The 13,358-nt window shown below is 44.1% G+C and overlaps 1 protein-coding gene across 4 annotated transcripts in view; it reads left to right on the top strand.

The window, feature by feature from the left end:
- Window positions 1–13,358, top strand: part of SEPTIN9 (septin 9) — a 442,263-nt gene that overhangs the window by 386,557 nt on the left and 42,348 nt on the right. For all 4 annotated transcript variants that reach the window (XM_063960451.1, XM_063960454.1, XM_063960455.1 and 1 more), the window contains 4 exons: window positions 734–931; window positions 2,559–2,687; window positions 2,902–2,983; window positions 6,079–6,216. In XM_063960451.1, the coding sequence (XP_063816521.1) occupies window positions 734–931; window positions 2,559–2,687; window positions 2,902–2,983; window positions 6,079–6,216 (547 nt within the window). The remainder of the gene's footprint in view (window positions 1–733; window positions 932–2,558; window positions 2,688–2,901; window positions 2,984–6,078; window positions 6,217–13,358) is intronic.

Genomic DNA, 13,358 nt, shown 5'->3' with positions numbered 1-13,358 from the left:
TGTTCTGTGGATATTTGATTTTATGGTATTATCCTAACTAAATGTTGCAAATAGAAGTAGTACATGTATTCCAACCAGGGGTGTTATTACAAAGAAAAATAATCCATGGGGGAAATAAAAAAAATATAAATAAAACCTTATTACGCTGCATCTGCTCTATTTGACCAGAGATTAAGAGAATCAAAAAGTGTCGGTGGCTGCTCATTCAATCACAAATTATTTCCTGCTAGCCACTGGTGGCCGTGGGAGGCCGTTTCATGGACTGCCTGCTTTGGTCATGCACCAACAAAAATTAACTGAATTACCAGTGCTACACAGCTCTGTGCAATTGTAACAGTTTGTCTTTCAAGAACTTGATGCATTTTATTTTGTAGCTCGCCAAGCAAATAAGATTAAATTGAATGTACTGAGTATATACCATGAGCTCAATCCAGTTACGATTTACTTGCGGGTGTGAATAAGTCCTGCTATAAGCTTCATTTACTTAGATGTATTTGCAGATTTTTGCTCAGTTTGTTACTACTAACCTAGTCTCTAGTTCTATTGACCTTCATTTACCTCTCACTGGTAGGTGTGTTTGTTTGGGCACGCATGCAGATTAATGTGCTGATGATAGAAGGCGGTGTGGCTTGATTTCAAGTAGCTGTACAATTGTTATTTAGGATATTATTTGGTTAGTACATATCTTACAGCTGTAGCAATAACATTCTGTTTCCTTTTCTTAACTTTGCAGTTGTTGAGGATACTCACCCATACACCGCCAACATGACAGACGTGATCAGGGACGTAGGGGTCAAACAAGCCATTCCTACCCGTGGTGTTGGAGAAAAGCCAGCCACAGATTTCGGATATGTGGGGATAGATGCCATTTTAGAACAAATGAGGAAAAAAGCCATGAAGCAAGGTTTCGAGCTGAATATCATGGTAGTCGGTGGGTACTGATACTCTTTCTCTCTTTTTCTCTCTTTTTCTCTCTTTTTCTCTCTTTTTCTCTCTCTCTCTCTCTCTCTCTCTCTCTCTCTCTCTCTCTCTCTCTCTCTCTCTCTCTCTCTCTCTCTCTCTCTCTTTCCTATATATATATATATATATATATATATATATATATATATATATATATATATATATATATATATATATATATATATATATTTTCCTATAAAAAAATTATTTATAAAGTCAGGGGCTGCATTCTGGAGCTAGTTCACTGGAAGATAAAAAATTGTTTTGTTACCACGGCTGATATGCAATATGTCGTCTTTTGATAATGGCACAATATCTGCTTTTCAGCATGTAATCTCAATATAGAAAGTGCTGACTTCATTTGTGAGTCTGTGGTTTCTTCAAGCTAGGAATGTAGCGGTCAGTGCACATTTTACATTCACTCTACTGACCTGGCGATGCTCACTTAGGGTTCTATTCAATTACTGTCTGATATTTTTTTTAAAAGTCGGAAAATCTGCACTTTCCGAATTTGGTTTCCACCTATTCAATTATAGTGCCGTTTTTCTGTCTTTTTCAAAAATCCGACTTGTCAGAAAACGCATGGATCGGCGAATTAGCTATGGATCCACGTGTTTTGTCGGATTTGCGGGCAATTCTTTTCTTTAAAACAAGGCAGGTCAGCATTTTCGAAAACGGGCAAAACCTGTCGGAAATGCCGATAATTGAATACTGACCTGTCGGAGAGGATCCGACAGGCATTGAATAGACCCTTATAGGTTCATGTGAGCGAGCTAAGAAGGGAAGAACTAACTTGACTTTGGTGGCTGTATGTATTTATTTTTTCTCTAAAGAACAGCTTCCCCCACCCCTCCTTTTGTTTTGTTACCCTTTAGGAGTGACAAAGGGGGAGATATATTAAAATGACGCTTAGGATGTGTCTGCAAAGCAATGTGTGCAAAAGAGTAATCTGAGACGTGTTACAGTTTCTCTGTTCTTCTGTATTAGCCTAGACTTATGGCTATTACAATGTGTTATGGTTCCTGAGCGGCCATATAGCGCATGCGCAAGATTTGAGAAATAGTGCAAGATGTTTTGAATGTATGGTGCATTTCCAAACATGCTAGGAACGTCACCTGCAAGCAGCATTAGGAATATAAGTACTGTAACACTATGCTCATATGGCTTTACTGTGTTTCTTGGCTGATTTGTGCACCAGCACTGGAGAAATTTCTGGTTTCTCAACGGAATGCCTTTTGTTACATATTGAGAAGTGGTGGTAAACCCTTTTTTTTTCAGTAACAAAATGCAGATAAAGGGATGATCATTCCGGGGCTAAGGCATGTTCATCAGTTATCTTTTTTTGATATGGCATACGTGGCTCTCAAGCTAGTGCCCCTAGTGTCTTGTATCCCTTGGGGGGGGGGGGGAATTCTCTTGGCTCTATCATATAACAGTCTTAGGATCGCGACCCAGAATGCAGATAGTAATTACAGTATGTGAGTTTTGCCAAGCAATTGCTTTCTTAGTAGCACATTTTAGCAATAAAAGTAGTTGGCATGATTTTATATGTGAATATATAAAGATACTTGAAAGACAAATTTCTGTCATTCTCTCAGGTCAGAGTGGTCTTGGAAAATCTACATTAATAAACACACTCTTCAAATCCAAGGTCAGCAGGAAATCGGTGCAGCCAACATCTGAAGAGCGAATTCCCAAAACTATAGAGATTAAAAGTGTCGCTCATGGTGAGAAATGGGATGGTGGCATGTATTCAGAGCTTGTGTGGCAGAACAAGTACTCTAGTACCAGGCAACACTGGTTGGTGTTCCTTTACACCAAGGAAATGCATTGGCTCTGGAATTTCCCTTTAAAATCCAGTGTATTATTAATAATAGCAGTAATCCCAATTTGTTGGTGTCCTAAGTGTTTCTTATGATCCTCTTGCCCTGTTTCCTTCAGAAATTGAAGAAAAAGGAGTGCGGATGAAGCTGACGGTCATTGACACGCCTGGCTTTGGAGACCACATAAATAACGAGAACTGGTATATGATTATTATCATCATCATTTATACAGCACCATCATATGCCTTTGCGCTTTACGGTTGTTAACATAAAAGGTAATAGGATGAGGCGGGGGATATCGGACAAAGAGGTAAGAGGTAAATGAGTGTAAGTGCTACATAATGCAAATTTGTCCGGCCAATTATGCAAAGGATCTTGCCGACTATTTTGTGCAATTGCACAGCAGTGTTGGCCTGAGGTCAGTCAGTTGTGTGAGGGTGGAAGCAGAACGTATGTAAAGTTTTGTGTTAGGGCTGTTTAGAGTTTATGGAGGTTATGTGGCTGACTCTGAAATTTTGATAAGATTGTCTGAAGAGGAGTTGTCAGGGAATGCTTGAAGGTTTGGAGGCAACAGGATGATCTTGTATTGCATGGGTGGACATTCCGCAGAGTGGGTGCAGCCTGTAAAATAGTCCAGTAACCATGAATGGAAATAGGTAATGAGGGTGAATGAGAGATGCACATCTTGGGTCGAGCTGGAAGCAGTTTTGAGAGATAAGCCAAGAGATGTTCGTTGTTGTAGTACCCATGCAGATGTATGGCGCAAATGGTGTTTCTTTCCGCAGGAACGCCATATTGTGACCATCTCTCCAATCTATGGGATATAGAATTTCAGTCCAGCCAATCTTTTAGAAAGAGAGTGGAAACAGACCGTAAAGCTGGGTACACACGATGCCATACATTCTGCCAATCCAATAAACTCTCTTATCCAACAGAACAATGATCGGATTGGTGTGCACTCATACACACTGACTAATTTGTTGCTCACTGTGTACTTTTTTTTCCCAATGGGATTGGGAGGTCAGGAATGAGTTAGCTTGTGCAGCAAATCAGATCCAGAGTCTCTCGATCTGACAGTTTGAGGAACAATTGAAGCCGTGTATCGGCTAGCGCCCCTATGGATAGATTCCAATTATTGGCTCTATCAGCCAATTAGGGGGGAATTCAAATGTTTGAAATGTCAGTTGGGTGTCTGTTTTTTCCTGTCTATTAGATAGGGAAAAAAACAGACACCCAACTGACTTTTCAAGCATTTGAATATCCCCCTTAGCCTGATAATTGTAGAGTGTGTATCCGGCTTAACAGTGAGCTTTCACACTGCCCCTACCCCCCTTTCTCCTATGTGTTAACTCTGACACATCTATACATCTATCTTGCAACAGATCTTGGCAGCCAGCCAGGAACATTTTACTTGGAAGCACTTTTTGAACAAGTTAATCCTTATTGCTGCAGGCAAGCTAAGTTTTCCTATTCAAGATTGCACTTTAAGAAAAATAATAATTTATGGCATTGTAGGTTTGATAGAGTATATTCTTCTAAGCAATCTGTATTACAGCTATACTGGTACTTAAAGAACTTACTGTACGCTTTGTATGCGCCTATTTTTGTTTGCTCATGCTTGGGACTGAGTTCCCTTTGCTGTTTGGTTGATGCTGGCGGGTCATGTTTCTTTGTACTTGCATGTAGATTTTCTCTTTCAATAAAAACAAATGTAAAAAAAATTCAAGCTATACTGTTCCCATACAGAATCCCTAAATTCCCAAAAATATTTCCTTTCCATTATGAGCCATGAAAGTAATTAACATTGTTCAATGTGTTCTCCTGACATGTCACTGTAGCTCTGTTTGAGAGCAATGCTTTACCTCCCACTCCCGTTACACCTGAAGTTCCTCCCACGTCTTTGGGACAGGGTTTTAATGGCATCTGATGCAGGTCAAATCTGGGCAAGTGTGATGTCACTGCCCCTATGTATGAATCAACAAATCTACACTGTGCACTTCTGCAAGGCAAGCTCTCAGTGACATGATCTAAATTTCTTCCCACAAAATGCTTGTAAGGGCTGCCCTCTGTCTAATGGACACTACAAACTTGTGCATCCCTATAGGTGCCAGCATCTGGGACAGCAAATGTCATGGTACACTTGCTCAGAACTAGGTACGTGATATCACAAAAGAGCATCTGTTCTATGCATTTGCGTTTTTGTAAATTTCCCTATTTGGACTATATTTCCAAATAGCTGGTTTTATAAGCCTCCTCTCCCTGTCGGGTTGGAGGTGAAAATGTAAAACGGGACTCGGTGTAATGCCGCCACTTCATAAATAAAGCCATTTATTTCTTTCCTGCTAAAGCATTACTGCCCCCCCAACATGGCAGCCCGCTGTAGAGTTGAAAGCAATACTTGAGAGTACTTGTTTAGTAATACTACAACATAGGAACAAAGGGTGTAGGTGCATCATACACCATTAAAATTATTATAACCATAATATAATATTTGAGGTTCTTGGCATATATTGGCCAGTATATGAGCCTGCCCACCTGCTTCACGGTGACCTCATCGGACAGGTCCCTAACACTATAGGGGTTCACCTCCGGAACGCAGAGCACCCCCAGACCACCCCAGCCAAACCACCTCAGGGCATCACACAGAAAAAGGATAGGAGTGAAAGATCAGTCTTGAGCAAATGAAAGAGGCTGCTGAATGTAAAAGAAAAGAAGAGGACAGCAGTAAAGTGTCAGTGTTAGAATGTGAAGTTTAGCTGAGCAGTGTTGTAAGTGAAAAAAATATGTGAAAAAAGCTACATAAATATAAAACAAACACAATGTGAAATAAGTGTTAAAAGTAAATGTAAGGTGGTGATGCCCCAAGGTGGCCCAGCCAGAGCAATATAGGGAGCCCCATGCCGCAAAAGCTCACCCCCAAACTGACTTTGTATATAATTAAAAGGATCATACCTATGTCTTTTGTGCAGTCAGAATGTGCTGGTTCCCTGTTTAAAAGCCTGAGAGGCAGTGGGTGGGGTGCTAATCCAGAGATGAGGGCTGTCCCAATCCCTCAGGTGTGTATACACACACCTGCACCCTTTGTTCCTATGTTGTAGTATTACAGTATTTAGTCCCAGCAAGGTAGCGCATCCCATTATAATAAGATAGGGTGTGCAGTCCAGGCCCCGTTTCTATAGAGTACTTGTTTAGTTAAGAAACAATTTTTTTTCATGTATATTACGGGTTATGTTTTTGTGATCTGAATGATATACATTAATATAATAACATTACTTATTCTTCAATGTCTCTTTAGCTGGCTGCCTATTATGAAGTTCATTAATGATCAATACGAGAAGTATCTACAGGAGGAATTAAACATCAACCGCAAGAAGCGAATTCCTGACTCCAGAGTCCACTGCTGTATATACTTTATCCCAGCCACAGGGCACTCGTAAGTGACAAATATTTGCACTCCTGTTACTATCAGTATGTATACCATACGCCAGTTGTCAGCCACTCATGTATTTTGTTTAGAAGTTGTATACAAAACCATTGGATTTGCAATAATTGCTGAAACGGTCACCAGTTGCTAGTGACTTGGAAGTAAATAAAATCAGTACAGCATTACCTCCTTCATGATGAGCTACTAGTTTGTGTTTCTACAAGCACCTTGAGTATTGCTCACCTATTGTCGTCACTGTCCAAATATTCCAGGGAGCGCACAACAGCAAGTATTGGAACATTATTGAACTTTGTTGAGGTGAAGGTGACCACGCCGTCTTGACTGCTGCACCTTTGTAGTGAAGCGCTGTCTTCTCATCTTCTTTCTGCCATGCACAGGCTATTACGTAATTGCTTGTATGTTTGGCCTAACAAATGCAGTATACATTGTGGATGGTTTTTGTAATGTTAGGATTTGTTTGACCAGTTTTATTTTTATTATCTTTTTGTATCATGTACTGTATTATCGATTTTAGTGTTTCATCTTTGTACTTTAGGTACCATTTTCTAAATACCCCCAACCACCTCCCTCCAAACTGACTTCTACCCACCTAATTTCTAATTCACAAATGCAGCTATAACTTTTGGGGAATCAAACCATTGCAAAATGTCTCCTGTGCAAGAGACTACATTGGCTTTGGCTATCCAATGCATTTATATCCTATGGATTTCTAATAATCTATATCTTTGGTAAAAATCAAAGCAATTGTACCAGAAAATAATACAGGATTTCAGCTACATTTTACATATGCCGGTCACAAATACTAATGTATGGGTCCTGCATGGTAGAGAGTACTTTTCAACACAACTTTTGTATATAGATAATAGAATTGTATGCATTATTACTGTTTCTGTGACGTCCTAGAGGATGCTTGGGTCCACATTAGTACCATGGGGTATAGATGGGTCCACCAGGAGCCATTGGCACTTTAAGAGTTTGAGAGTGTGGGCTGGCTCATCCCCTCTATGCCCCTCCTACCAGACTCAGTTTAGAAAATGTGCCCGGAGGAGGCGGTCACAGCTAGGGGAGCTCTCCAGAGTTTCCCTAGAAAAGTTTTATTTAGAGTTTATTATTTTACAGGGAGCTGCTGGCAACAGCCTCCCTGCTTTGTGGGACTAAGGGGGGGGGGGGTAGTGTCCGCCTTGCGGGCTCTGAGCCACTTACTCCACTGACAGGACACTGAGCTCCTGAAGGGTCAGATCGCTCCCCACCGCAGGGGATCGCTCGGCCCAGCAGCATGCCGCCACCCCCTTACAGAGCTGAAGAATCGGTGGCGAGTGAGACACCGACCCCCCTAGCAAGCAGGGGGGCGGTGTGAAGATGGCGGCAGCAGGGTAGGAGCGCAGTATTAACTGTGCTCCGGGAGGCTCAGCAGTACATGGTGCGGCGCTGTGAGGGGCGCCCTGAGCCAGCGCTACACCCTACACTGGTCCTAAAGCCTGTCGGGGTCCTCGGATCTCAGCCAGCACTCAATCCTCAGGCCAGTATAATCAGTGGAAAAGCGGGAAGACAGTGCCATTTTGGGGGCGGAGCTTCTCAGAGTGGACCCAGCAGCGTTCAGCGCCATTTTCCTGCCTGCACAGCGCTGATCAGGAGAAACAGGTCCCTCCACGGCAACTCCAGCTATCTGTAAACTGTACCAGGGGGTTGTAGAAGGGGGGGGTGGGGGAGGCTGCAATACGACTGTGTATCCTATTAAGGTGCACAGTCAGCGCTGACGAGGGGTCTCCCTTTGGTTAGAAGCGATTTGTGTGGGTTGGCTCCACTCTCTACAAAGACGTAAAAAAAATGTATGTGCGTAATAATTTTTTTCGTATTTTACTAATGTGATTGTGTGAATACCAAGCACCGGCTGTGTGTATTTAGTATATAAATATTAAATGCTTAGAGTATATTGATATTGTTTTTGTTTTAATTATTCATTCTCTGAGACAGCAGCGCTTTAAATAAATTTAGTGTTTGTATGTGGCTCCAATCTCTGTCTCTCTTGCCATTCTTGTGGGGGAAACTCTGTCTGCCCTCCCCTGTGTGTGTGTGTGTGTGTAGTGTTTGGTGGTCTCCTTTAGCTATGTCCAGGGACACTGTGTCATATGCTGCGGAGGATATGTCCTCCCAGGATGATCCCATTCCATGTAATCAGGATAGCACTGGTTTAGCACATATTCCAGCAAGGGAACCTGAGTGGTTTTCCTCTATCAAATCTTGGATTTCTCAGATTTCAGACAGGGTTGCAAGTAATGAATCTGCAACCCAGGTATTACAGAACTCTATGGCAGTATGGCACGATTCTGGTACCTCAGGATGCTCCACTATATACCCCCACAAATGTGCGCTTGTTCATGTCATGCAAGATGACACTGATACCGATTCTGACACCACAGACTGTAATGGGGATGTGTTGCGGGGTCTGCCTCTCTTGCAAAGGGGGTGTAATTGATTATAGAGGCCATCAGGGATGTGTTGAATATTAATGATACCACACCTGAGCAGGTTGAGGAAGCTTTTTTTTTTCACTGAAAATAAGAAAGCCTCGCTAACCTTCCCTGCGTCAAAGGAATTAAATACTATATTTGAGAAAGCATGGGAAAACCCTGAGAAAAAATTCCAGATACCTAAAAGGGTCCAGGCGGCGTTCCCTTTCCCTCAGGAGGATAGAAAAAGAAATGGGAAAACCCGCTAATTGTTGACGCATCTGTGTCCAGACTCTCTAAGAATGTGGTTTTACCTGTTCCGGGATCTATCGCCTTAAAGAAGCCGGCTGATCATAACATTGATATAGGTTGAGTATCCCATATCCAAATATTCCGAAATACGGAATTTTTTGAGTGAGATAGTGAGACCTTTGTTTTCTGATGGCTCAATGTACACAAACTTGGTTTAATACACAAAGTTATTAAAAATATTGTATTAAATGACCTTCAGGCTGTGTGTATTAGGTGTATATGAAACATAAATGAATTGTGTGTATGTATACAAACTTTGTTTAATGCACAAAGTTATTAAAAATATTGGCTAAAATTACCTTCAGGCTGTGTTTATAAGGTGTATATGAAACATAAATGCATTCTGTGCTTAGACTTGGGTCCCACCACCATGATATCTCATTATGGTATGCAATTATTCCAAAATACGGAAAAATCCGATATCCAAAATACTTCTAGTCCCAAGCATTTTGGATAAGGGATTCTCAACCTGTAATACACTTAAATCAATGTACACCGCTTCGGGGGCCATATTACGTCCCACTATTGCTAGTGCATGGATTGCAAAAGCTATAGTAAAGTGGTCAGGCGCCTTACTTGAGGATTTGGATACAATGGATAAGGGTGATGTTGAATTGTTTTTGCGTAACATTCACGATTCAGCAGGTTTTATGGTAGAATCCATGAAAGACCTGGGTTCCATGGCTGCGGGAATCTCTTCCATGTATGTTTCAGCTCTTCAGGGACTGTGGCTGCGCCAGTGGTGGGCTGTCGCGGAATCCAGGAAAAGTGTGGAGTCCCTACCCTACACAGGTCAGGCTCTCTTTGGGGAAGCTTTGAATGCGTGGATATCCACGGCTACAGCAGGTAAGTCTCCGTTTCTTCCCTCAGCTGCACCTGCTCCGAAGAAATCCTTCTCTTCATCAGCATCACAGTCCTTTCGGCCTAACAATCCTAGAAAGGCCAAACCGTCCAATACCTTCTTTAGGGGAGGTCGAGTTAAATCCAAGAAACCTGCTGTTGCAGGTTCCCAGGAACAAAAGCCTGTTTCAGGTACACCAAAGTCCTCTGCATGACTGTGGACCGCGCGGCCTGGAGGTGGGGCCAGTGGGAGCGAGACACAGACAGTTCAGTCACGTCTGGGTATCGTCCGGGCTGCATCCCTGGGTGATAGATATTGTGTCCCAGGGATACAGGCTGGAATTTCAGAATCTCCTTCCTTACCGATTTTTTAAATCGGGTTTGCCAGTTCTACTGGCAGACAGAACTGTCCTACAAGCAGCGGTCCAGAGTTGGTAGAGGCACAGGTCATTGTGCCAGTTCCTCCTCATTTGCAAACCACAGGTTACTATTCAAACCTGTTCGTGGTACCGAAACTGGATGGTTCAGTCAGGCCCATTCTGAACCTAAAATCACTGAACCCCTTTCTAATGGAGTTCAGGTTCAAAATGGGGGGGTCTCCGGGCGGTGATTTCAGGTTTGGAAGAGGGGGAATTCCTGGTATCCCTGGATATCAAGGATGTGTACCTCCACATTCCGATTTGGCTGTCGCATCAGGCTTATATCCGTTTCGCATTACTGGACTGACATTTCCAGTTCCAGGCCCTGCCATACGGCCTCTCAACAGCACAGAGGGTGTTCACCAAGGTGAGTGCAGAGATGATGATTCTCTTCCGCAAACAAGGGGTGAACATCATTCCATATCTGGACGATCTGCTGATAAAGGCATCGTCCAAGGAGAAGCTGTTGCAGTCCATTGTTCTCACAACCCACCTACTCAGACTGGATTCTGAACCTTCCAAAATCACATTTGGAACCAACCCAGAAGTTGTCTATTCTGGGAATGATCCTCGAATCAGAAGTGCAGAGGGTGTTTCTTCCGCAGGAAAAGGCGTTGGTGATACAAACAATGGTCCGGGATGTCCTGAAGCCAGCCCGGGTGTCTGTTCATTAATGCATTCACCTTTTGGGAAAGATGGTGGCCTCTTACGAGGCTCTCCAGTACGGGAGGTTCCATGCTCGGGCTATTCAACTGGGTCTCCTGGACAAGTGGTCAGGATCTCATCTCCACATGCACCAGAGAATTCGTCTGTCGCCAAGGGCCAGGAGTTCACTCCTCTGGTGGCTCCAATTGCCTTACCTTCTGGAGGGCCGCAGGTTCAGGATTCAGAACTGGGTCCTTCTAACCACGGATGCGAGCCTTCGGGGCTGGGGCTCAGTCACTCAAGGGGAAATCTTCCACGGAAGCCGGCCTGCCAATCAACCTCCTGGAACTTAGAGCTGTCTACAACGGTCTTCTTCAGGTGGCCCATCTTCTAAGAGATCGGGCCATTCAAGTACAGTCGGACAATGTAACGACGGTGGCTTACAGAAACCAACAAGGCGGAACGAAGAGCAAAGCTGCAATGTCAGAGGTGACCAGAATCATCCTCTGGGCAGAAAGACGCGCATTGGCGCTCTCAGCCATCTTCATTCCGGGAGTGGACAACTGGGAAACAGACTTCCTCAGCAGACACTATCTCCATCCAGGTGAGTGGGGTCTCCATCCGGAGGTGTTCAAGGAAATAACAGACCTTTGGGGGTTACCCCAAACAGATATGATGGCCTCTCGTCTCAACAAGAAGCTTCAACGCTATTGTTCCAGGTCGAGGGACCCACAAGCAGTGGCAGTGGAAGCCCTGGTGTCTCTGTGGATGTTCCAGTCTGTGTACGTGTTTCCACCACTTCCACTCATTCCAAAAGTTCTAAAGCTTGTAAGGAGAACAAGAGTTCACGCGATCCTCATTGCTCCAGACTAGCCAAGGCGGGCTTGGTACGCAGACCTTCTGAGTCTCTTGCAGGAAGAGCCGAGGCCTCTTACTCTTCGGGAGGACCTGCTGCAGCAGGGGCCGTTTGCCTGTCAAGACTTACTGTGGCTACGTTTGATGGCATGGAAGTTGAGCGCCTGATACTTGCTCGGAAGGGCATTCCGAAGAAGGTCATTCCTACCCTGATACAGGCTAGGAAAGTGGTAACGTCTAAGCACTACCATCGTATTTGGAAGAAATATGTCTCTTGGTGTAAGTCCAAGAAGTTTCATGCGATTGAGTTTCAACTGGGACGTTTCTTCCTCTTCCTGCAAGCAGGTGTGGCTATGGGCCTGAGGTTGGGATGTGTGAAGGTCCAGATTTTCGGCCCTGTCCATTTTCTTCCAGAAACAATTGGCTGCCCTCCCTGAAGTTCAGACCTTTTTGAAGGGAGTTCTGCACATTCAAGCTCCCTTTGTAATGCCTACGGCACCTTGGGACCTTAACGTGGTGTTGCAGTTCCTCCAGTCGGACTGGTTTGAGCCTCTACAGAAGGTTGAGGTAAAATTTCTTACATGGAAGGCGGTCACGTTGTTGGCCTTAGCTTCTGCTAGACCTGTCTCAGAATTGGGGGCTTTGTCCTGTAAAAGCCCTTACTTGATATTCCACGAAGATAGAGCTGAGCTACGGACACGTCAGCAGTTTCTTCCAAAGGTTGTTTCGGCATTTCATATCAACCAACCTATTGTGGTGCCAGTGGCTACTGACTCCTCAATTTCGTCAAAGTCCTTGGATGTTGTGAGGGCTTTGAAAATCTATGTGAAGAGGACTGCTCGTCACAGGAAATCGGATCCTCTGTTTGTCCTGTATACCAAGAAAATTGGGTGTCCTGCTTTTAAGCAGACTATGGGGGTCATTCCGAGTTGTTCGCTCGTTGCCTATTTTCGCTATGCTGCGATTTGTTGTTAATTGCGCATGCGCAAGGCACGCAGAGCGCATGCGCGTAGTTATTTAACTAAAAACGTAGCAGTTTTGATGTGGATCCTGCGGCGCTTTTCAGTCGCACTGCTGATCGGTGAATGATTGACAGGAAAGGGGCGTTTCTGAGTGGTAACTGAGCGTTTTCCGGGAGTGTGCTAAAAAACGCAGGCGTGTCAGGGAAAAACGCGGGAGTGTCTGGAGAAACGGGGGAGTGGCTGGCCGAACGCAGGGCGTGTTTGTGACGTCAAACCAGGAACTAAACGGACTGAGCTGATCGCAATCTGTGAGCAGGTCTGGAGCTACTCAGAAACTGCAAAGAATTATTTAGTAGCAGTTCTGCTAATCTTTCGGTCGCACTTCTGCTAAGCTAAGATACACTCCCAGAGGGCGGCGGCCTAGCGTGTGCAATGCTGCTAAAAGCAGATGGCGAGCGAACAACTCTGAATGAGGGCCTATATCTCGCTGAATTAGGTTTACTATCCAGCATGCTTATTCTACGGCAGGATTGTCGTGTCCAAAATCTGTTAAGGCCCACTCTACTAGTAAGGTGGGGTCTTCCTGGGCGGCTGCCTGGGGTGTCTCGGCGTTACAACTTTGCCAAGCGGAAACTTGGTTTGGGTCG

This window comes from Pseudophryne corroboree, chromosome 3, assembly GCF_028390025.1.
Source record: "Pseudophryne corroboree isolate aPseCor3 chromosome 3, aPseCor3.hap2, whole genome shotgun sequence".
Lineage (NCBI taxonomy): Eukaryota > Metazoa > Chordata > Amphibia > Anura > Myobatrachidae > Pseudophryne > Pseudophryne corroboree.
The sequence above is the reverse complement of the archived record's forward strand: the minus strand, read 5'-3'. Positions and strand labels throughout refer to the sequence as shown.